The sequence below is a fragment of the Gadus morhua genome, chromosome 1 (assembly GCF_902167405.1).
Source record: "Gadus morhua chromosome 1, gadMor3.0, whole genome shotgun sequence".
Taxonomy (NCBI): Eukaryota; Metazoa; Chordata; class Actinopteri; order Gadiformes; family Gadidae; genus Gadus; species Gadus morhua.
The window spans coordinates 10,017,615-10,041,059 of NC_044048.1; the positions used below are offsets into that span (position 1 = coordinate 10,017,615).

The window sequence follows — 23,445 nt, forward strand, 5'->3', positions numbered from 1 at the left end:
GGAGAGGAAAGCCCAGGAAAGCAGGGAAAGAATGGATAGGTTTTTCTCAATTTTGGAGCGTTTGGTGGACAAATAACTTATGGTCTGTTATATTTAACGCATTGTTTATTATTTACGTATTTATTGAAACTAACTTATTTAACTAACTATTTAACTAACTTTTTTGATTAACTATTTATTAAAACCCTTACTAACTTTTTTGTATTGACTAATGTATTCGTATGAAACATATATACAACAATAAAACTATTTGCAACAAACATTCATGTGACTATTTACAACAATTATTATAAAACTACTATATACAAAAACATAATGATCAATAATAATTTTTGTTGGTTTCTTTTTTTCGCGCTGTCTGGTTTAACTTCTGTTAACAGGTCAGTTCAGCTGTCAGGGTTGCTAGGTGACAGGAGCAGCGTGGTCACGCAAGTGAAAGGGCGGTAACGGTTTGTTACGTAAACCAGAAATGCTCCGTAGGCTAGACCGTCCCATTTCTTCGGCCTTCGGAGTGTCCTTCGCGGTCTACGAAGGCCGCATCCTTCGAAGGACGCGGTCTACGAAGGACGCGTCCTATGAATTGGGACACAGCCTTGGAATTGGGACAGCACTTGGCGCGTCGCTGTGACGCAATCGGCGTCGACGCATCCTTCGAATGCAGCCTTCGAAGGATGCGTCCCCTGAATTGGGACACAGCCACGGTGTGTCTGGTGTGTTTCCCAGCAGAGAAATAGTCCGCCAAGACGTTGAGGTTGCTTAGTAACCAGAGACTCTGTCCATGCAAGTGAACGGAGCGTTCCCTCTTCGTCATAACTATCAAACCAAACATCCTTCACATTCACCGAGTGAACATTATGAAAGTAAAATGCACATTTCTCGCTAGAAATGTTTCCATAAAAGCATTTAATGGCGTAACTATGTTACTATTTCCACACAGAAAAAAGGAAGATGTCGGCCGTATGCTTCTGTCCAAGCTCACTACTCTCTGCCAGTGACGTCGGGTCAAGCTCAACGCTGATTGGGCAATGCGTGTCTCGTCAGACGCGTATCTCGCGTACTTCGCGTAAAAAGTTCAATTTTTTGAACTCTTTTGAAATGTACGCGATATACGCGATATACGCGCGTATAGCGCGTATAGCGCGTATTGCGCGTAAATATACGCGCTATACGCGCGTAAAATGTTGCTTAATACGCGAAATACGCGTAATACGCGTAATACGCGCCTAAACCAATGGTTCCCTATGGAGAAAATGGCGATTTCATACGCGAAGTACGCGAGATACGCGTCTGGTGTGGCCGCACCGCAGAGGAACGTCTCCACCTCCTTGTTCGCCCAAGCAAGCGTTTTACGCGACATGTTCATTGTAAAGAATAATACCTTGAGGCTACTGTTTGTTTGTTTTTATCCCCACGTCGCCCGGAAGTGACGATTCTGTCGACCAATATGCGGAGGGGTTGTGTAGCTCGAATTTTCCAGAACCCTTTCAGGCGCCTCAGTACCCCAACGGAGGAGTACTGAGGACGAGGGAAAAACGAGTACGGCTCAGTCCGGGTCACACCTACTTTTGGCGGTGGAAACGCAATCCGTACCGCACCTATGCAAACCGAACCGTACCATACCGCACCCTGCAGTGCAAACGCGCCATTATAACCACTTATAGTCTTAGTTTCTCTTATTATTACTTTCCTTATATTTAGGGGACTGAGCAGCAAAGAAAATTGCAGGTATGGTTACAATAACCCCTACCCATAACCAAATATGTGGTACTGCTCCCAAAGGTGGCGCTATTGTAAACAATCATGACTTAGATTTATTTCTCCTCAACAGATTGACCTGGACTCAAAATTCTTTCAGAATATTAATCACTAGAATCAGATGCATTAATAAAACCCGGGATTTACGCCCTAAAAAAAATTCATTTCCCCACAATTTCATTAATTAAACATGACAAAAACATTCACAGGCGGCAAAAATTATCAAAAATTCACCAAAATCGAAACATAAAATCTTAGGCCAAGCCTCACAAAAATCTTCGTACAGAATTAGTTTTACTTAGTTCCATTTGAGAAATATAGGCCAATAAAGTTGGAGCAGTTAGCCCATTTTTCTTATATGACATATGACTATTATCAGGTGGAACTAGACTTAATTTTCCTTACCAGAATGACCTCGACTCAAAATTCTTTCATCATATTAATATCAAATGCATCTTTTTCACCCTGGTCTTCTCCTCTAAAAATGTTTACATTTCCCACAATTTCAAAGAAAAGCCAAACGTCCACAGTCTCAACCCATTTGGCCTATGTGACCATTTTGTTATTGTATAAATACCATACGGCTATCATTAGGTGGATACCATTACAGTTTTTCTCAGTCGCTATGGTACATTTCTCAGATCAGAATGGAAATTCTCAAAACTCACGTTCAATCTTCAAATCATTGTGGCACTTGTGCACATCAAAAAGGAAGTTTCTCATTTCTTTGAACAAGTTGCAAATGCTTTAGTACATTCATGAAAATTATTATGCATAATTCTCTGCTCTTTCCTATATTATCAATTGCTTATGTCTCATCTCATCATCATCTCATCTTCATCCGCTTATCCGGGGTCGGGTCGCTTATAAGAGATTGCTTATGTCATGTTGATCAAAATGTATTGTAATGGGTCTCTAATGAATAGTCTCAAGCCCACAACATTTAGGCTTTAGTTTATTGCATAAGTCTTTGGATGAAAAATGGTTGAACAAGTTGTCACAATATGTAAAGCATCTTTCTATACATTTCCATTAGAATTTGTTTCTAAATCTGTCTTGAATTGGTAACTTGCTACCAGGTGAATCTTGGTTTTCTCTAAAGAAGGGAAATGCATGAAGTGTTAGATCAACCAACGATCAACCAGTTTACTGAATTAGATCAAAGGTTGCATCTCATGAACCATGAACTGGCAAGTATATATATAGCTGGAACACAACGCAATCTTACATATCTGACAATGGAAGGACAAGGAATTGGGGTCAACAGCCACGTAGAAGAATAAGAGGAAGAGGAGTAAGGCTGCGTGAGAATGAGAATTTCTGGCCCAACAGACAGGAACGTCAGGAGGTTTAGGAAGACTGCACTGTAATTCCCACAGCAATGGATTTACAGTTTACCCTAAGGAAATTGTCCTTTGTTCACATTTCTAGCAATGACATGACCTTTCAACAAATGACAGTACAAACAGTCAAAGCGTAAATGTGAATCTGGTCCAGTCTCTTGCAATCAATCTCCCACATACACTAAGGCGTAACTTACTATTTACAATGATAACAATGACTTCAAATCTTTAGCCACAGTTTACATCAGAACATCCCTCCAGGGTACACTGTTATATTGACAGCATGACTAAGCAATTTGACTGTCTTATTCGTACACAATGACACAAGGAGTTGTCATTCTGATCATGGCACTGACATGTTCATTGACACAGATATTTACTTTTGAGAGATGAACTACGGATTTTTAGCAAGAGACGGGCTTTTGCAGGTTATCCATGGTCTTTTGCTATTTGTACGAATTGTTTTGAGAAATGCACTTACTGTTTTGTTGAGGATGATTTGAAAAATGTACCAAAGCGAGTGAGAAAAGCAACAGTGCAAATGTTCAGATCTGTACCCTTTACCTAACCCTTAATTATATTGTGAAATGTGTGCTTGGAGTTTTCTTGATATTGTGTGCTTATTAATCGATATTTTCACCATGTGAAGGTGAAGTTGTAATTTTCTGATTCTGATTCAGTCGAAACTTCTTCTCACCACTAGATGTCAGTGATGGATTTTTAGATTGTGTGTTAACGCGTTTAAACCTCATGAAGAAAACACACTCTCCTCCCACCAAAATGGCACTGTCCGGTGGAAGTCTTTGCTGTCGTTTGTCTCTTCAAAGAATTGGTCTATTTCAACACAATTGGAAATCGACCGGGTATTATTTTCCTAACACATATCTTCAATCAAGGTGAACATATGCCAGATTTTCATTATTTGACCATTGTGTGTCTTGTTGTGGCACGCGTGTGTTAATAATGTGCTGATATCCCAGCCCACATCCTAAATCACCATTTATTTCTCCTTTTCTAATGATCCAGATTGTCCCCGTGTAGACAGTACAAAGCCTCGGACTCCAGCCAAGGCATCGGTCGACATGTGTCGTCAAGATTGCAGGTGGCAAATGTCAAATATGAGAATTTCCTCAAAAGGAAATTTCCGAAATTTTACAAACTCTATCGCACTTTTACTGAAGGTAAAACTACGCCTGATCTGTATTGACATTGTAAATAAGTGGCTGACCGGTATTATGCATGCATACATTATAAAACCTCCACTATTTGCTTAATCAACTACCATGGTTGTAATTTATGTTATTCATAAAATGTGACCTGTTAGGATTTAAACTACTCTTCCAAGATGGCAAGGAAGTGAGCAGGATCCAAACCAGACTGGTCACAGGGAAGGTGACATGGGAGGACTTGCCATACCGAGAAATGGAGAGGCTGAGGCAGGTAGGTCAGAAGCACTGATGTTATCTAAGGTGGGGTAATATACACCATCATGTATTGAAACATAAATGGTATGATTGCAATATTAGCATTTGATTAAATAATAGGAAAAATTTATGTTGGGATCGAAGTGCCTTTTTCTAAGTATCCCTCCGCCTGAAAGTTACTGAGCTTGATCCCTCGTTTGTACAGACCCCTGTCGGCATTCTTGAACAAGAGGTCTAATTCTCCACCTGATCTTTAATAACATTCAAATCACTCCCTAAAATACTGTATTATTACATTGCTTAATTGTGGATGTCAATGATTTGCTCGTGCAGTAGGCCCGCTAACAAAATAATCCTAATCATTAGTTAAAAATGTAGTGTTTTTACATTTTATATAGCAGCGCTGCAAGCGCATTAAGTTAATGAAGTGTTGCAATAGAAGTTGGCACCTGCCGTTTTAGAAGCATACGAACGTACTGTAGATGTAGCCAAAAGCCTTCAGCCGAATGTCGCCACTGACATTCAACCTTCTCTCACAGTTCCGCAGAGACCTGATTAAAGCCATTCCACTCGTGGTGATATCCATCCCTCCATTCGCCAATTACCTGGTTTTCGTCCTGATGTAAGTTTGCGCCTATCTTTGTGTTGCAGGGTCAGTAAGGCTGTTCCCAAAGACGCGGAACACTCAATGTAACTGAGGGCACTGTGCAACATCTTTTTTAGTACATTTTCACCACATTAAATCTGTCGTAGAGTAGTTTGTCCTTCAATCTAACATTGATTCATTTTTTCTGTGCGGTTTGCACCACCTCCATTTGTCTTTTCCATCTAACAAAGCATGTTTGCCTCTTCCCAACTAGGTACTATTTCCCTCGCCAGCTCCTGGTACGCCATTTCTGGACCCCGCAGCAGCAGCTGGAGTTCCGTGGCTTCTACCACAGCCAGAGAGCGGGGCACACCGGGGCTGTGCTCCAGGGCATCCTGGACACCGGCTACCAGGTCAAAGACAGCCGCCTCCAGAGTCGCCTTCAGGACCTCTGCACCCAAGTAGGTCAATGTAATGAGGCTTTCATGATACGACTGTAGTTCTAGTCATGGTGGCATGATTTGTTAGACTCGAAACAATGTGCGGAGGATGGTTCCTGGTAGTAATCTGAAAAAAACATTGTGTTTTTCAGGTGCAGAATGGAGCGCACCCAAAAGTGGCTGATATCCACGGGGTGCGGGCGCTGTTCTCCGGACCCCCTCTGGGTATGAAGAGGATGAATGTAGAGCACATGGTCAGTACAACTGGAAGTAGTCCTCACTCCGCACTCTTATGCCACGTTTCCACTGCAGGGTGCGGTACGGTTCGGTTCGCCTCAGTCCGGTAGGGAGGGGGCGGTATAGCCCAACCCAGTTCCGAGGTCGCGTTTCCACCGTCGACGGTACCCTTTATGGTAGGCCGGATATCGATCGCCGCGGCAGCTACGTAAACATCATAGCAGCGCGACACAGTGTAGCCTGCTCAATAAAAACAATGGAAAAGTTGAACGCGACACATTAAACCAAGAGCTACCATGGAAGTCGTCCAGCAACAGTTCCTGGCCTTCCTTCCTATGCTTTTCATATGGCAGTTAATCACCTCCGAATGCAAGCTTTGTTTGACGAAAGTTTGGAGGCTGAAAGCACAAGGACAAGGCTACTGTTTGTTTGTTTTTAACTCCACGGCGCACGGAAGTGACGATTCTGTCGACCAATCAACGGAGGGGGTGTGTAGCTCGAATTTTCCGGCAGCCTTTCAGGCGTCTCAGTACCCCAACGGAGGAGTACTGAAGACAAGGGCAAAACGAGTACGGCTCAGTCCGGGTCACGCCCACTTTTGGCGCTGGAAACGCAATCCGTACCGCACCTTTGCGAACCGTACAGCACCCTGTAGTGGAAACGCGGCATTAAAGTACAGCTTCGGGGCTTTTCAACCGCAACCGTTTTCCCATCTTTTGGGAGTAAGAGACTAGTAAAAGTAGTACAATATTGAGTGAGAACGCTGCAACTATAATCCTCTACAATGGGCTGGAACGTAATCCTTTGGTGCAAGAGCACCCGGTCAATGTACATCCTGTTAAAGGGCTGGTTTTTTCCACTGACCGGCAGGTTATATAAAGATATACAATATGGAAAGGATCCCTACACAGAAATGCAAAGTTTCTTTACCTTTCGCTTGATCTGGTCTATTTAGGGGTCCGAGCAACGAAGCATCATGGACCCCGTTTTTTTTACCGTACATTTTTTCCCCAAATACTGTTAGTCATACTGCAGCCTATACCGTAAGTCGAAAACTCTTGAAATGTTCAGGTATGGTTACCAATAACCCCCACTACCCATAAACCCAAATTTGTGGTACTGCACTCCAAGGTGGCGTTATTGTAAAAAATAATGAATTAGTCTTATTTCTCCTCACTAGATTGACCTGGGCTCACAATTCTTTCATCATATTTATCGCTAAAATCAGATGCATCTTTTTCACTTTTGAAAGTGTCATCGTTGAGTGTTCAAATCCCGATTAGAGCATGAAGAACAAGCTGTACATGACATTCAGCCATTGCTCTGCAGCCCACTCACCTGAAAGCAGAGGCACAGTATGGCATTAAGGGGAACATCTTCGTCAGCATCTTTCCTTCATAATTATGTCATATTTAGATATCTTCCATTAGTTTGTTCTTGACACACTAATGGAGTCTCCCTTCATATTTTCCAAAAATTTGATTGTGTTTCTTAACAATGTACATCACCCTTTCCTCGTCATAAGAATTGAATTGTTCAGAATCATCTTGTACCGCAAATTTCACAATTAAAGGAAACATTGTTCCTTTGTACTTGACAGTTTGATCGTTATCAAATTGAACCCAGGAAGTATGTGCCACTACTTAATTTTCAAGTCTTTGAAAAAGCGCAGGTTCATCAGTGTAGTGACCACAGACCTCTCTCTCTCTCTGTGGCCAACCAGAGGCATATCTGCCCCCTGCTCTTCCTGACGCCCCGCCTCCCAGGCTTCCTGATTGGCAGGCGGCTCAACAGTCACGCTCTTGAATTGCTCTTGCTGGACCGTGCCCTGAGACGCCTTGGACCTCATCAGCTGAGTGACTCTGAACTCAAACAGGTCAGGACATTTAATCAATGACTGGGCATCGTTGAATATCCCAGGAATGCACAACCCCTCCCATGGCGCAGTATAGAGCAGTGTTTGTTATGATAGTTCAAGAAACTGAAAGAGTTCTTGCATTCTTTGTCATGGTGTGGAGTTAAGCCTTTTACCCCCCCCCCCCCCCCCGTCTCCACAGGCCTGTTATGTCAGAGGACTCAACTCAGACGATCTCGATGCCAACCAGTGTCGTGAGTGGCTGTCCCAATGGCTACAGGTCACGGCTCCCTTGAGGGGTATCTATGTTCTTTACTCCTCACACAACCAATGTAAAGTGCCTTTACTGTTGTCGATGTCTCACGTCCGGCTTTCTGTTTTTCTACCATAGGGAGCGAGGGCTCTCTGCTTCTTCACAGCATGGTTTTACTATCGGCCAACTACCCACGACGCTTCAGTGGCCAATGAGAAGACTGGTCGTGTGCCGAACAGTCGTGTGCCGAATAGTGCAGCAGGCTTGGTTTTCTACATTATAAAAACCAAAAATGCTTTACAAATATGAAAATGCTCCAAGAGAGGATCCATTGTCTTTGACATCCATATCCTGAACTCCAGGGATCGTGATGTTTAGAGTAAAAGATTTACAGTGGATTCAAGTGAAGGGTGGTTGCAGTTAATAATTCAGGGCATGTATTAGCATCTACCGCTTTTTCTCCGAACCAGTCATGGCTCATACCTCAACTTAGATTGACTCTAACGTCAGACAGGAGTAACGATAGACCAACACAAAACAAGTAGCCCTGCTCTGTATGTTTATAACTAGCATGTTTTGTTTGAAGTGTGAACATTGCAAATTATATTAGTTTTAATTTATTTATTATTCCTTCGTTGACCATGTCTTTCATGTTCTACTGCACATAAGCTTTCACTATTGGGTTTAAAATGTATAGAACATAGGCTTAAGGTTTAAAAATACCATCTAAAGTTATTGAATATCGTCCAAATGATGTTAGACATGCAATGTGGTCATCATTTGGGGAATCGACTCCTAGATGTTTCCGCTCTGGTTGATCGTAGATAGACCCACGTGGCTTCCCTTTGGGCGTAGCACAATAACACTCCGTCTTACAGAGTTGTGATGCCCCTTTTTTGATGGCCTTGTTTACTTGATGTGTCTTTGAATGAGAGGCTTTGCAGTGGATCTATTTCTGTTGAGCAGAATATACTTGCACTGAAAAATACAATGACCTGGCTTCAACCTTTTTCTTTTTTACAAAGAACTGCACAACATCCTTTATGGTGCAGTTCAAGCGCTTTGTCACTCGTAAATTGTGAAAGAGGAAATGACTTGTTTACTAATGTAATACCAGGAAGCCTAAAACCACAGTTCATTTTAAGTTTCTCAAAGATTATGTTGTATTGCTTAAAAGAAAAAAATATACCTACATATATATATCTTGTTTTGTTTGATTCTGAAGTGCTTTTAAATATGTTTTGCCAAGATTTGAAAGAAAGTGTCCTAAATAAACTGAGACAAAGAAGGACTTTTCTTTTAATGTGTTATATTGTTCAATCATAACAACCAGAATAGTATTATTGGAGTGGAACACAAAATACACAAACTTACTTCCTAGTTTTTGGAATTCTGTCCCTAAATATGCATGGTGCTGTGGCTATTGCAGATTTTCAATGATATGATATAATCAATTACAGATCATAAAAAGTAAACATTGTTCTATATAAGGCGTCAGCGCCAAGGAAATGTGAGGGGTAAATATTCTAAGGTGAGGCTTCCCAAGGTGAAGAGGTGACCTGAACAGATACCTACTGCTCAGGCTAAGGCAAAATCACATGACTTCATAGCCACTGCGGATGGCCTTCATCAGCATGCAGGAGAACACAACGCCCATGATCTGCAACAAGCACAAACCCCACATGTTTTAGGTACTGCACTCAATGATAAGAACCAATATAATACATGCCATTAAAGCTAGGGTATGCTTTTTTAGGTCATGTTAAAATTCTCTTTCATCCCAACGGAGATCAGTAAATCAAATGCTGAACCTAATAAAGACAAATCTGCAATCTGTGGATGTTGAAGCCCGTCCAATGATTGTGTTCGGCCAGAATGAAATGATTGGAGGGCTACAAGGCTAGGCAGTCCTATTGCTAAACATGCAAGCTTCTCATTCTCATTCTGTTTTGGGGATGTGTTTAATAATAAATGAATGGAAAATACATACCTGTATTATGGCAATAACGACAGCAGCAATAACAATCCACATCAGATTCTTCATCAGCGATTCCTCAACCGCAGTGTGGCAGCCCTAGTTAAATGAAGCAAAACTGTTCAAACCTGTTCAACAATTAATTAGTTTAAAAAAAAAGTCAAATATTGTATAGAATACTTAAAATGTGAAACAGATTTCACTTTATAGCACCAAGTTAGACTCATGTAAACACACAGCCCTGCTTCTCATGAATAATATCGGCCATCAACTTAACCCTTTTTTTATGCAAGTATATATAGTAGTATGGTTTTCGTCCTTTTTCGTTCTTCATCATACAGCGTAAAATATTAAGATAATTAAATAACAAAAAATTAAGGGCTACAGATTTAATGAAGGACAGTATCATGAGCAGCAGAGGCCTGCGTTACAATGAGTTTGAGGTCGGATGGGCTTCTGTCTTAAAACCGTTTGGGATGCACACAGCCTGGGAAGGTGTGAAGAGGTCCCCAAAGTGTTGGGGTCAAATCCCCATTAACTTTGTATACAAATAAAACTTCTAACTATATTATCTTATGTTGAGTTCCATTAAAAGTATTACAACCAAAAACTAAATGTGGGTGTTTACCTGCAGGTGTACTTTGAGACCATCATGGAGTTCCCCGACCCCGCAGCCCTTTGAGATGTTCACACAGCAGGAGTCAGGGACTGTCTTTCCATCTGCCCAGAAGTGGATCCAGTCTGACGAGCTATTGGCGCCACAACACTTCAACTAAGAACAAGTTGAGGACAATAGAAACACCACATGAGAATAAATAAAGTGTTGGATTGAACATTTGTATCGCATGTAAGGTTTCTACAGTTTGGTGACAATAAAGAAACATGATACATTCGCATGATATCAGCAATGATATTTCTACGGCTTTGAAAACTGCTGCGGTCGATGTTTTCCAGAAACCCTCAGCAGCAGCAGCACAGGTGACCTGATAACATCAAGTATTTATCTATGTGTGACCTCAGAACGTCTGTATATTCTGCTTGTGCAAATAAGGGTCAGGGGGTAATAGATGGGCTTGGTTCCTACGATCTCAACCTTGTGTATATAATACCAGCTGAAGTCCATTGTGTACCCAAGCTCTGCAAAACAAGTCAAATATCATGACGTAAAAGTGAGCAACATATGTCCAATGTCAACATCAGGACCCATTTATACAATGTCTAAGCACAACAGGCAGCCGGATGTGGCTGTCGGATGAGGGTGTTTTTACACTGGGTAAATACTGAGTGGCGTGCACTTGACTCACATCCTCCTGCATCTTGTCCACAGTTTGTTTGATTTCATCCGTGGTGTTGTACTTTGCGATCAGTTGGTGGAGACCCTCCCGGACCTCTCCTTTAATCTATATGACGACACCGTGCAAAGCGGAACGAGTTAAATGAGCCTTGAAACACATTATAGTCACATCACAGTAGGTCACCCTAGACCGAAGTGGCAGACTCACATGATCCCTGAAGATGTATCCGGCTATAGCCACTCCGATCTCGACGAGGATGATCAGTAACAGGAGGACGGCAAACTGGGAGAATAACACAAAAACCCAACGTGAGAGTCGTGTGTGAGTTTGATGACTGAACAAAAACAACAGTTTAGTCGTGAGGATGGTGGCCTACCGTGGTGACCATGCAGTAATTCTCCTTCCAGGCACCGCAGCAACCACAGAAGGCAATGAAGAAGATGACGACACCCACGACTATCAGGATGATAGGGATCGCCGAGGCTGTGGCGTCACTGATGGACAGGGATTTGTGCAAGGCTACCTGGACCAGGACCCCCACCACAATCAGCGCCAGGCCACACAGCTGCAGACAGACGGGAGGACACAGGGTGGATTAGGATACGGTTGTGGTTGATATGAAACAAAGATGAATGGTTGATGGTAGTATGATGTGCATACAGTATGCCATTTGGTGGACACTTTCATCCAACGCATTTTACAACACCCCGAGTGCAGAGGTTTCTTAGCGTCTCCAGTGAGAAACAGATCCCTTACTTGGCAAGGTAATGCCATGCTCTACGGATCGGACTTCACATTTGGAGCGGTTCTTCTTTTCAAGCCGCGTACATTTAATGTCATGAGGCGCATATTTAAAACGGCCAAGTATTTTAATTGTAAAAAGGAATTCGATCAGACATTGTAGGCCTACTACGGTCTTTCTGCTAGGACCACACTGGCAAAAGTATCAAATAATCATAATGTTGACATTAAATATTTTGACCCTAAATCATTGTCAATTTGAAAATATTTACTGCACATTTCAAGACATATATGCTTACACTGCTTCAGAGCATGGATGTATTTTATGAACAGTGGTAATTGTTGTGCAAACCTATGACATACTCATAGGTTTACAAGTGGAGTTACCCGATCCGTCCCCTAGCATGTTTTCCAACTAACTGCGAAGGCCTAAACCAAGGGACGTTTCCTTGTTGGTAGGCCACACCAATGTAAATATTTGTGTAACACTCAGGTAGCTGCCCTAAATAGTGAATAGTGTTAGAAAAGCATGGAAACCAATAGTGTTTAAACGAAAACTTTTATTACTCAGCGACTCACAGAATCAAAATAGTTATTTTGGTTTCCTTCCACATGAATTGAAAATAAACGTATAGTGTGCTTTATTGCGGCTTATGACTAAAATGTCATAGAAGCATTAATTAATGTGTGAATTAAGTAAAATGTATTGATATCAATAAGTCAAATGACCAAGTTACACATTGAAATATGGTCACGAGGTTCACATTCCACTATGCACTGCCACCTCTCTATCCCTCATCCTGCTATAACACAGGCACAGCCCCACACGCCATGATGCATAAACCTAAATTAGATATCAAGCGGAATGTCAAATTGTTTGTGCTGTTATGACTTATCTATTTGCCAATCGCCCCCACGTCACTTCTAGTAACCCTTAAACACATCACTACATCATGACTCTAAGCGAGGAAGTCTACGGTTTCCTTCCTCCTTCAACAGCCATTGCAACCGCTTCAACGACTTCCCTTATTCCCATGTTTATCACACACAGACCATGTCCGGAAAGCACAATCTTTCCGAAATTAAAAATATAATTAAAACCAAGAAACTGCTACTCACCCAAAAGATGAAGTTGAAGAAGAATAGCAGGTACTTGACAAATCTGATTCCCCCCTCTACACCCATGATGTCGAGGAACACAATCCTGAAACACAAATAGCGCATATTAGGAAAAAGCAGAACCATGCCCACATATTGACATATTCCAGTCGGTTTCATCATATTACCACGGAAATCGGAAATGTAAAATATATCACAAGATATAGTTGCTCAGTTTAAGGAAAGATAATCGAGAAGTCTACAGTCATACGGCTTAGCAATGTACACACTATTTAAAAGTGACATATTTATGGGTTGGAGGCTGGATTTGAAGAAAATGATGGGACATAAAAGCAGCTTTTACGAACTTGTCGCGTTTTACTGCGTTTGTTTTTCCATGACTTCACGTCGTCACGAACTATGAAAGAACATGTAGAATCATGTAAAATGAGGTTGAGGTTGTCCTCACCACCTCACCTTCTAGTAATCACAGTTACAATAGGATCTGAATGAGGAACAATATTGGATCCACGCTTTTACTTGCGTAGGCCTAATCTGTGGTGCGGATAAAAATAATATTTACGATACAAACCACTATGAAAGTCTGGGGGCATCCTTGATTTTTAGTTTTTCAGCCTATGTCTACATAAGGCTCAACTTCAACAAAAACATTGAATACGATATCGGCCTTTAAATCACTTATTTGTGAACCTACCTTTTGAGGAAAACTCTTGCTTGAAGGGTCGAATCGGAATAACGTTTCTACTGAAAACTAGATCAACTTATCGGTTCGGTCAAGTCCCGCCCCTCCGCTACCGCGGTGAGTCTGACCGTCGGCGTTCTGCGCAGCCAGACATTATTGGAGTGTTGAGAAACCAGAAGGCGAACGAACGCTATTTCAAGCGCGCTTCTATTAGGGTAATTAGTGTATAGGAGCTGGAGTTGGATCTGTGTCTGTGTCTGTGTCTCTGTCTCTGTGTCTGTCTCTGTCTCTCTCTTAAAAAAAACAAAAAACGTATTGGCATGAAAAACCAACCTTTACATTACCAAAGCAGATGAAACATTAGGAGGTCAAGATATAAAACATTAAACACAAAATATGTATACTTATCAAATACTAAATATATAAAAAGATAATTGTGGAATACTAAAAATTCCAGAACAAACAGATAAATTAAAGATACTCTGTAAATACACTGTATTTACAATTTAGAGGATATGTGCATAATCCAAACAAAGATCAACAAAGGTATGCCAGTGGTTCAAGTCCAGTGTGATGAGTCTGTTTATGGAGAGTTTACAACAATGTACGATCACAGAGGCAAGATTCGTCACGCGTGACCAGTGAAGGACCGAATCTGGCCTCCGTGATTGTCCATTTTTGTATTTCTCCCAACAGATATGACAGTCTGTCACCTCTTGGGAGCCGGGTCTGTCTGTGAGGTCCCTTCTCGATGGCCAGTCTGTGTCCACTGAGTCTGTACCTGGTCAAGGGTTTTCTTAGTTTTGGGTCAGTCACGATGGTCAGGTATTCTGCAACTGTTTATTCTCTGTTAAGAGACAAGTAGCAATCCAATTTACCATACATTTTGGTGGATTCGTCTATGTGTGTGTACAAATATAATTTAATCTTTTAAGAGCACATATTATATGTTTTTATTTTATTCTCATTATTATTATTATGGACTGCTAATTACTACACTGGGTATTATTTACACTGTACAGCCCCAGCATATATATATATATATATATATATATATATATATATATATATATATATATATATATATATATATATATATCTGTCTGTCTGTCTGTCTATCTATCGATATGATGCTTCATTCTTGCTCACCAACAATCAAAACATAATTCAATATTTGACACTCAAATGGATATGTTTTTGGATAACTGTTCGATTGAAACTAAAACCACTTCCACCAGCTGTCAAATTTCGAGTCGCGTTGTGATTGGTTAAGTTCTCCCTGCTAATACGGAAGGAGATGTAAAACGAGGGCGGGACCATTGTACATCATGGCGGGACACATGAAAAAGACAAGCAGGGTCCTAGCATCAAGTGCACACTTGTTCGTTTTCGTGATATTGGTATTTTCGCTTCCCCCGAATCTGTGCCAAGACGCAAGTAAGTTAAACTGTGGGCTACCATCAAAGCGAATTGATCTCAAATCAAGCACGTTGTTGCATATTAAGGCACAGCTAACTTATTGGCTAACAAATGTGTGTGGACTTGAACTTAAAATGTGCTGTATCGAATCTCCGATTAAACGCAACTTCAATTTGCTAAGCTACTACCAGTACAAGATTTATGACATACCTTGAAGCCCGCACACATCGTGTCCAACCGGACGGTTCTAGGTGCAACAAATCTGTGATTGTTTACAGAAATGTTGTTGCTTCATGTTCAGCTAACACACCTTAAGCGATCTTCAACAAACTTTCCATTTTCCGGTTAACGTTCAGTACATGCTGAAGCCATTCAATAGATATGTATGATGCTGAAATGACACTGAAAACCTTGTTCTCACCACAGATACCAAGCCGCGTATAATCAGTATCCAGAATGGGAAAGAACTGGTTAAGTCGGGGACTAACCACTTCTGCTACACCAATCAAAGGGTGCCTGACTGGAGGCAAACATGGACAAGCATTCAAGTTAGTAATGGTTAAGTTAATTTCCTGTCGGATTTTAAGGGATTGGTCAGTTGATTTAAAGGTGGGCCTATTGTAAATACCTCTGATAAAACTGATTGGGTATTGTTGATATAGGTCCGTGTCTGGAGTTCACAACAACTCAAGGTGACAGTGGCTGAGGATGAGGAGACGCTGCAGGAAATGGACGGTCTTAATTTCTGGGGCCTCGTACAGCGCTTCATCAGCGAGCAGTCCAACGACACCACGCTTGCAATCAGTCTGTTCAGCAAGAAGACGTGTTTCAAAATTGCCCCCTCAGATGAGGCTTCTTCCTACACCGTGAAAGCAATCTGCAGTAAGTGGGAACATGGGGCCAATATATTATTCCTATCCTTTTAATATATATTTTAAACATATCCATTGCCGAAACGCACCTTCACTACTCCACCAAGCCGCACCAAACCGACCCGCACCCTCAAGTGGAAATGTGCAAATTCTGTGTACTTTGCAGTTTCGTAAATAAGACATGCTGAATTTTCAGATTATAACTGATTGTCTTATTTTGTTTACAAGTTACGTATGGAGTCGGGAGGTGATGGGGGGGGGTACTTGTTTTTTACTGTTTACATCTTGGATTACACAGTTCAGCCTGTTTCAGCTAGCTCAGGGGATAGACTGTATGACACTAGGTGGTACAACCTGAGACAATAAAAAAAGAATTGCCTTCTGCAGTTTTGTTTTTTCCTTTCCCTTCATTGTACCGAACTCGTACCGAACCGTGATGTTTGAACCGAGGTATAAACCGAACCGTGACTTCAGTGTACCGTTACACCTACTTCTCAGACATCATCTAGTTACATGCTGATGATGGACTTGTCAATGAATCAACCAATTGTTTTGGTGCTGAGCTCAAGTTGTGATGTGTGCCTCCTTTGCAGGATTTGACATCTATCTGTTCCTTGTGTTCCTCGCTGGACTGTTACTGTTCTTCTTTGCAGACTCACTGAGCAGGTACCGTTTTAAACCACTGTTCCATTGCCTCTAAAGCCTGACTGCAGGTACTACGCAACTTAGTAACTTGCCAACAAAATGGGTTATGCAATATTAGATATTGCACTTCATAACACAATAAAAAATGTAAGTCTGATACTTTTTCTATTTTTAGTTATAAAAAATATATAGTTGCTGCGGTGAGCCTTTGGACGGCAGGCTTTAAAACAGGATGCATAGGCTCGTCCTAAATGTATTTTTTTTTATTAAGGAGTCAGATATTCTACTACTCGGCGGGCATGAGCACAGGCATGATCGCGTCCCTCGCCATTGTCATCTTTATATTGGCTCGGATTTTGCCAAGGGTAAGGGCAGTCTTTTTTTCTCAACGCTTGAATGTACCAAATTATCAGTTTAAAATCATGGAGATTTTTTCCCTTGTTCTCAATTTCTTCTTTTTGTTGTTGCAGAAAAGTCCTTTCTATGTGCTGTTGGTTGGTGGCTGGTCCTTCTCAGTCTACGCGATCCAGCTTGTCTTCAGGAACCTCAAGCCAATTCTACAAGAACACTGGCACCTGGCTTTTGGTACCTAGTTCAGAACTTCAAGTGTACCAATAAATGATCGTGTTTGGTTGATAATAGTAGGTGTTGTGTGAGAGATTCGGTTGAACAAAGATGGATGCATTGGGGGAGTACAGCAATTATTAAAAACATAAATTCAAACCGATCGTAGGATCTCTTTTAAGTAAAATCATGACTTTCTTAACGTGCACTTCTCCATCATTCAGGCTACATGGCAGTCGTAGGATTCATCAGCTTTGCTGTGTGCTACCGCCACGGCCCCCTAGTGGAGGAGCGGAGCATTAACATCCTCACCTGGACACTGCAGCTGTTTGGACTGCTGCTTGTATATGCTGGGATTCAGATTCAGCAGGTGGCGCTGGCCATCATCGTGTCAGCCTTCTGCGCCAAGAACATGGAGTACCCAGTGGTGTTCGCACTGGCTGCGTGGCGGTGAGCGTTTCAATAATACACTACACACCTAGAGTTTCATCCCAAGGATCATAGATTGTCGGATTTGTTTTCGATGTCAGCAAGAGGGTGAAACATCTTTAAAAAGATACGAACCAACCAGTTGTGGGATTGCTCTGTCTGCAATGCTGTTCTGATACAATAGTAACAGAGATTTGTTGAACTCTGGAGTCGAATATAAATGAATGAGTGATGCTGTGATTCGCTTCAGCCTCATTTCTGGTGTGAAATGACCCATCGGGGCTTTGTAGAGTTGGGCCCCGTTAGCCACGAAGCTGGTTCTTATCTGTTTTTTTCTTTTGCAGGAAACTAGGACTTTCCCACCGCATCCGCTGGAAGCGTGAGCCCCGCCGGCTGCTGACTGAGGAGCAGTACCAGAGGCAGGGGGAGGAGGAGACGCAGAAGGCCCTGGAGGAGCTGCGGAGGTACTGCGCCAGTCCGGAGTGCAGCACCTGGAAGGCTGTGTCCAGGATCCAGTCCCCCAAAAGGTTTGAGAAACACCGAGCGATTCCTTCCCACTTGCATGGTAGTTGTGAAAACCACGTCAGTGATCTCCCCTTAAGATCCTTGTATCGCCAGAAACATTTAGCAGCATGCCAAGCCTGCTGATCAGGACTATTGATCTATCGATGGTGTTTGATAGTAGCTTTTATTAGCCTAGGAGGAGTTGTTAACCTTATTTTCCTTCATAGTCATATCTGACAAAGCACGCCTGTTTTGCATTGTTGCAATGTCTCGCTGGCGGACACTATCTGACGTTAAAACATAATTTAGTCCGATTTTGTCCCCTATGTCAATCACCTGATTTTATTTTTATTGTGTCTAAAGAAGTAAACTGAATGTATGGAAATGTATTTCAACACTGTAGTGGGATTCGCTAGTGCAGCAGTCACCAACCACCTGGTATCAGGCCGCGGGACATTCCTAACCGGGCCGTAGGCTGCGACATAGGTAAAAAATATATAATAATCGGATTTAACCGCGACATGGAGGGGGGAAAAAGGGATATTTGCGTTTGCGGACTCCCGCCGGGTTGAGCTTGGTCTTTTGGAACCTGCTGTCTTTTTCTTCAGCACAAGAGGCGTGACCAATGGGCCTGGTTTAACTGACTCTGTACGCAATTTGCTGCTTGCCGTTGTTTCCCTGTCGTCATTGTGTTAAACCAGCCCATGGCGCGCCAGGGGGAACAGCCAGTTTGGTGATTGGCCCCCGCAAAAAAACGTATCGAAACTAGAAAGAAATGTATTGCTCTTCTCCAGACCCTTCTGCGTCATCAACACGCCCAGTGAAGTGGGGTGATAAATACTGACTTTCTACTCATTCACTTATAAGGTCATTTACACTTCATACGGAGAAAATGCTACTTCAGGGGTAATATTATTCAGGAGATTTTCAGGGTACAAAACTGTTTCAAGAAAAATAAAACTACTAAAACAGTCCGCAGGGGGAAAGGGGATATATCCATATCGCAAGTCATTTGGAGAAGCTCAAGGAATGTTTCGAATTTAACGTTTTTTATATGACAAAATGATCGACCTGCCGTTGCTTGTCGAGGTCAGAAATAGTCTCTTCCCTCCTTTTTATCGCAATTTGTACAGTCTAAAGACGGAACGTTACCTGGGAGTGTTTGTCGACGGCGGAGCCGTTATGTTTAAAACTTAACGGTGTGTGTGTGTGTGTGTGTTACCTGCGCGTTTGTCGGTGGTGGAGCCGTTATGTTTAAAGGCGAGTGTCGCTGCAGTGTGTGCGTGTGTGTTCTTACCTGGGCGCATGTGTATACTAGTATACCCCAGCAGATGCAGTCTGAATGGTGAATGCATTTTGTGCTATAATTACCAACAAAAACTTAATGGGAATGTAAAGTGAATTTTAATATAATAAAACTGTATTAAACAAAAACGCTAATAATGTTGAGATATATTATGAAATATGAAATAGTCTAGGCTACTTTTTGTGGAAATCTGAGTCTGGAATCTGCCCTCACCTACGTCAATCAATTACTTGTCATTGTTTTCTCTTGGTGTGTGTGTGTGTGTGTGTGTGTATGGAAACGTGATTAATTGAAGACAAACTAATAGGCCTATGCGAGTAATTAGGGTAATGTCACGCCTTTCAATTCTCGGAGAAGGAGAGTTAGGATCAGGTCGATGAACATGTCGCGGATAGAGAACTACAACGAGGAGCAACAATTATATTTGCTGCACTGCATTCGAGGTGTTGTGAACACGGTGGAAAATCCAAGGAAAGACACCACCACCGAGCTCCGAAGAAAGGCTGTTTGGGATAATCAGCATATAGCCAACATAATAGTCGCCTGTGCAGTCTTCCACAACTTGGCAATCGACTGGGATGAGCCCCGTTTCCCTCAGCCAACAGGCCTTGAACTTGCAGACTTTAATACCTCTGCTGGGCCCGATGCTGCTTATCTACCAGGAAGTGCATTTCGCCAAGTCATTTTCTCTAACCATTTTAGTTAAGCATTGACCTTTTTTATGTGTTGTTGAATGGTACGATCCTCTGTGCGTTCATTTATTTTTTTTACATACAAATAATCTCTTCTTTGTAGAGTTTTAGTTGGGCACTTTAAGCAACTCCTATATTGTAGCCTGTATTGTACTTAAGGCCTATCTGGTGTAATAAGTGTAAATGTATCATACCTATTAATAATACATAAAACTAATTCTGTGTCCGTTATGATGGAGCCTTGTTTCATCCTGCAAACTGGTTTTGTCTCCTCTAAAACCACGTCAGTTTCGAGATTAACACTAACACGCACAAAATACGCCCTCTAGTGTCTGATGTGAATTTCTCTGAAGACACAGCAATTGAGATCATGGTAAAACGCAGCTGCAGATTAAACCACAAGTACCGTACATATGACACGGCAATGGAGCTTAAGACGTCACGTGACTTCTTGAGTTTAAAACCGTGTTAAACTCTAAAAAGTGGCTAAGCTACGGAGCAATTGCCCCGTTATGTTTAAGGGCGAGTGTCGCTGCGGTGTGTGCGCGTGCGTGTGTGTTCTTACCTGGGCGCGGGTCGATGGCGGAGCTATTATGTTTAAAAACATAACGTCTTACCTGGGCGAGAGTCGCTGTGGTGTGTGCACGTGCGTGTGTGTTCTTACCTACACGTTTGTCGATGGCGGAGCCGTTATGTTTTCAAAACATATGTGTGTGTGTGTTTGCTTGTGGTGTATTTATGCGTGTGCTTTTGTGACCTGCTTGGCACATGAGTAACTAGTGCGACAGGCCTGCTATTATAGTAGTAAGATATAATAAACCGGTATGGCGATATTGTCTCAACTACTTATCTCTTTCAATAATATACCGGTATAATTCTTACTACCGGTATATCGCCCAGCCCTAACATGCACAACACTATATGGCAATATCAACAAATTGGCAACAACCCTGCAAAACGGGGGGTATCAAACAGGTCCTTGGTGCTGAAAAGGTTTGGGATCCCTGCCCGAGAACTAGGCCAGAAAGTAGGAAGGAATAGAAAATGGCTTCACATTACTAATGCATTATTTGGAACACTAGAGGGAGACGGAGCCTGTGAAGTGAAGCAGTGTTGTGCTCATTCACAGTAGAGAACACGCCTTCTTGGGTTTAGTTACTTTGGGAGGGCTCTGACTATACCTTTCATTCATTCTAAGTCGCATTGCTAATTATTGTAAATATCTCTTAACTTTATTTTATACGACCGTTTTTATTAAGGTTCAAAGCGGCTTGTCACATAATCTGAAATTTTCTGCTATGTATGCATTTGAATATTGAAAAGAAAGCAGCTGATACAAAAATTACCGTCGAACACTGCTAAAGATGGGATGCATACCTTGTTTCTGATGCCATTGTATAGGTTTGTTTGGTAAAAAAATAATCACTTTAAATGTTGTATAAAACTGAATGTTTGCTCCACAAATCCTTATGCTTATGTTATTGTTTCATTTACCAACAGATTTGCAGATTTTGTAGAGGGCTTGTCCCACCTGAGACCAAATGAGGTGGCTGTCCATGCACAGGAATATGGGTTTGGAGGATCTTTCCTGGAGGATGAGTTATTTGACAGTGATGAAGAGGAGGAAGATCCAGACGGGAGAACTTTTTCGAGAAGACTTTGACAATGGAAAAGTATTGCACTGTAAAATACGGAAAGAAGGCTCCGCTTGGTCTTGTGAATGTGGTCGGAAGACAACAGGAGTTCACTGTGTAGCACACTGACCTGGTACTGTGGTCCAGGGGGCGCTGTCGCAGGAAGAGAACAGGCCCTCTCGCGTTCCAGTGGACCAACGATGAATCAAGCATCTTTTTTCTTTTAAAGTGCTACACAATATATGCAGAGCAAATTGTGTTCAAGAGTCGCATCAGGCCTTCATTTTTTTTTTTTTTGGCAAATCTCTGGGTAACTTGTTTTAGTAATTTGAGAATGTAGCCAACTCTTGCGTCCGCCGACCTTATGAGTTTGTATCAGAATGTTTGTGATTAAGTATTTGGTTGACTTCTTTAAAGGGTTACTGAAATGTGTGCATGGTTTAATTCTTGTTTACAGCGTCTAGGTTTATGCATTGTTAAATGCTCTTTGCATTTACATGTTACATGTTTGAGGGAATGTTTTTTTTGGAAATTATTGACTGGTGTTTGGATTTGTGGTCCATAAAATGTATTTTTTTATTCTGTTACGGCAAATAATTAAAATTTAAAATGAACCAAAGTATTTTGTTCAACATTCAAATGTGTCACTGTTGACAACTTTTCCAGTTTAAAACAGTATTTGGTTGCCGTTTTGAAATCTGCTTTGTAGGTAAATGGTATACATTTTTTTGGGTACACATAAATCAATTATATTTCCTAGAAAATATTTAATACCACAGACCGTGGGCGGAAAATGGTTAATCGCACCCATTTTTATTCGACTCGCTACCTTTAGTATGGTCAATTCTATTTTCTGTTCTTGATTTGCCTGCATCTTTCATTTTTCATCTTACAAATTATTGGAGATTCCATATCGGTCAAAAATACATGGTATTCACATATCTTAAATATGATCATGTGCCGTGTTCAGTCAAATGCATGAACCCTTTAGTCAGCAGCAGTAGCCTGGCAGACGGTGAAACTAAAAAGTGGAAGCAGAACCTGGGAAAAACAAGTGGACGACCTAATTCCCACCCCGGGTTAAATGTCAGTCACTAGGTAGATCAATTGATTTGAAAGGGATTACCATGTGGTCCACTAGTTTCACTATGTCCGTGTGGGCATTCTCAAACTTCCTCATACCTTTCCTACCGGCTGCACTTTATAGTTGAATACAAATACGCCCACAGACAAATTGTTGCAAATGTTTACAACCCGTGTGTCGTAAAGATGAGCCCCTATTTATTGCTTAACTCTCTTCACTTGCGGGAGATTGGCATGCACAGCAGTTGTTTGTTTTCCCATGGGTTACTTTTTCCCCAAACACGTCACCGCTGAGACCACTGAGTGCAGTGGCTAAACTAACGGAAGGAGGGGGAATCCCTTTGGATTCAGCAGAATATCAAACACATTGCGGTGGCTACCACCATGCAAAGTGCTTGGAGTTCCCATAACTGATAAGAAATGTCAAATACTGACAATTAATGCTGCATGAAATGCGGGACAACATAATAAAAATGTACTTGATTATGGTCATCACTGCATGCATTGTTCAGCGATTATTTTCAAATAAGCACCAAGTACTGTAAGTAAGCATAAGTACTACAGGCAATCAGCCCTTTTCCCTGTCACAATA

At 41.7% G+C, this 23,445-nt stretch overlaps 3 protein-coding genes across 3 annotated transcripts; 2 read left to right on the forward strand and 1 right to left on the reverse strand.

Moving 5' to 3' along the window:
• Positions 1-3,848: 3,848 nt before the first annotated feature.
• On the forward strand, positions 3,849-9,184 carry letmd1 (LETM1 domain containing 1). Its single transcript, XM_030356908.1, has 9 exons — positions 3,849-3,994; positions 4,125-4,279; positions 4,423-4,538; positions 5,062-5,144; positions 5,383-5,569; positions 5,701-5,802; positions 7,509-7,661; positions 7,843-7,939; positions 8,032-9,184. The coding sequence occupies exons 1-9, from the start codon at positions 3,849-3,851 to the stop codon at positions 8,106-8,108; spliced, it is 1,116 nt and encodes a 371-aa protein (XP_030212768.1). The 3' UTR covers positions 8,109-9,184.
• cd63 (CD63 molecule) lies at positions 9,167-13,876 on the reverse strand. The gene is made up of 8 exons (XM_030356916.1): positions 13,718-13,876; positions 13,024-13,108; positions 11,540-11,728; positions 11,371-11,445; positions 11,173-11,268; positions 10,497-10,640; positions 9,884-9,967; positions 9,167-9,553 (listed from the first exon to the last, which is right to left on the reverse strand). Exons 2-8 carry the CDS (start codon positions 13,087-13,089, stop codon positions 9,488-9,490), a joined length of 720 nt encoding a protein of 239 aa, XP_030212776.1. The 5' UTR covers positions 13,090-13,108; positions 13,718-13,876; the 3' UTR covers positions 9,167-9,487.
• A 1,127-nt stretch (positions 13,877-15,003) lies between these two features.
• Positions 15,004-22,389, forward strand: nemp1 (nuclear envelope integral membrane protein 1). Its single transcript, XM_030358918.1, has 9 exons — positions 15,004-15,142; positions 15,551-15,672; positions 15,787-16,006; positions 16,590-16,662; positions 16,913-17,006; positions 17,112-17,226; positions 17,430-17,655; positions 17,979-18,161; positions 21,637-22,389. The coding sequence occupies exons 1-9, from the start codon at positions 15,034-15,036 to the stop codon at positions 21,797-21,799; spliced, it is 1,305 nt and encodes a 434-aa protein (XP_030214778.1). The 5' UTR covers positions 15,004-15,033; the 3' UTR covers positions 21,800-22,389.
• The last annotated feature ends 1,056 nt before the right edge of the window (positions 22,390-23,445 follow it).

Coding starts and splice junctions, on each gene's coding strand:
- cd63 (XM_030356916.1), bottom strand. CDS start 13,089: ATGGGTGTAGAGGGGGGAATCAGATTTGTCAAGTACCTGCTATTCTTC. Junction 10,641..11,172: donor TGGACAAGATGCAGGAGGAT/GTGAGTCAAGTG, acceptor ACTTGTTCTTAG/TTGAAGTGTTGTGGCGCCAA. Junction 9,554..9,883: donor TCGTTATTGCCATAATACAG/GTATGTATTTTC, acceptor TGCTTGTTGCAG/ATCATGGGCGTTGTGTTCTC.
- nemp1 (XM_030358918.1), top strand. CDS start 15,034: ATGGCGGGACACATGAAAAAGACAAGCAGGGTCCTAGCATCAAGTGCA. Junction 15,673..15,786: donor AAACATGGACAAGCATTCAA/GTTAGTAATGGT, acceptor TTGTTGATATAG/GTCCGTGTCTGGAGTTCACA. Junction 16,663..16,912: donor TTTGCAGACTCACTGAGCAG/GTACCGTTTTAA, acceptor TTTTTTATTAAG/GAGTCAGATATTCTACTACT.
- letmd1 (XM_030356908.1), top strand. CDS start 3,849: ATGAAGAAAACACACTCTCCTCCCACCAAAATGGCACTGTCCGGTGGA. Junction 4,539..5,061: donor AAATGGAGAGGCTGAGGCAG/GTAGGTCAGAAG, acceptor CTTCTCTCACAG/TTCCGCAGAGACCTGATTAA. Junction 7,662..7,842: donor GTGACTCTGAACTCAAACAG/GTCAGGACATTT, acceptor CCGTCTCCACAG/GCCTGTTATGTCAGAGGACT.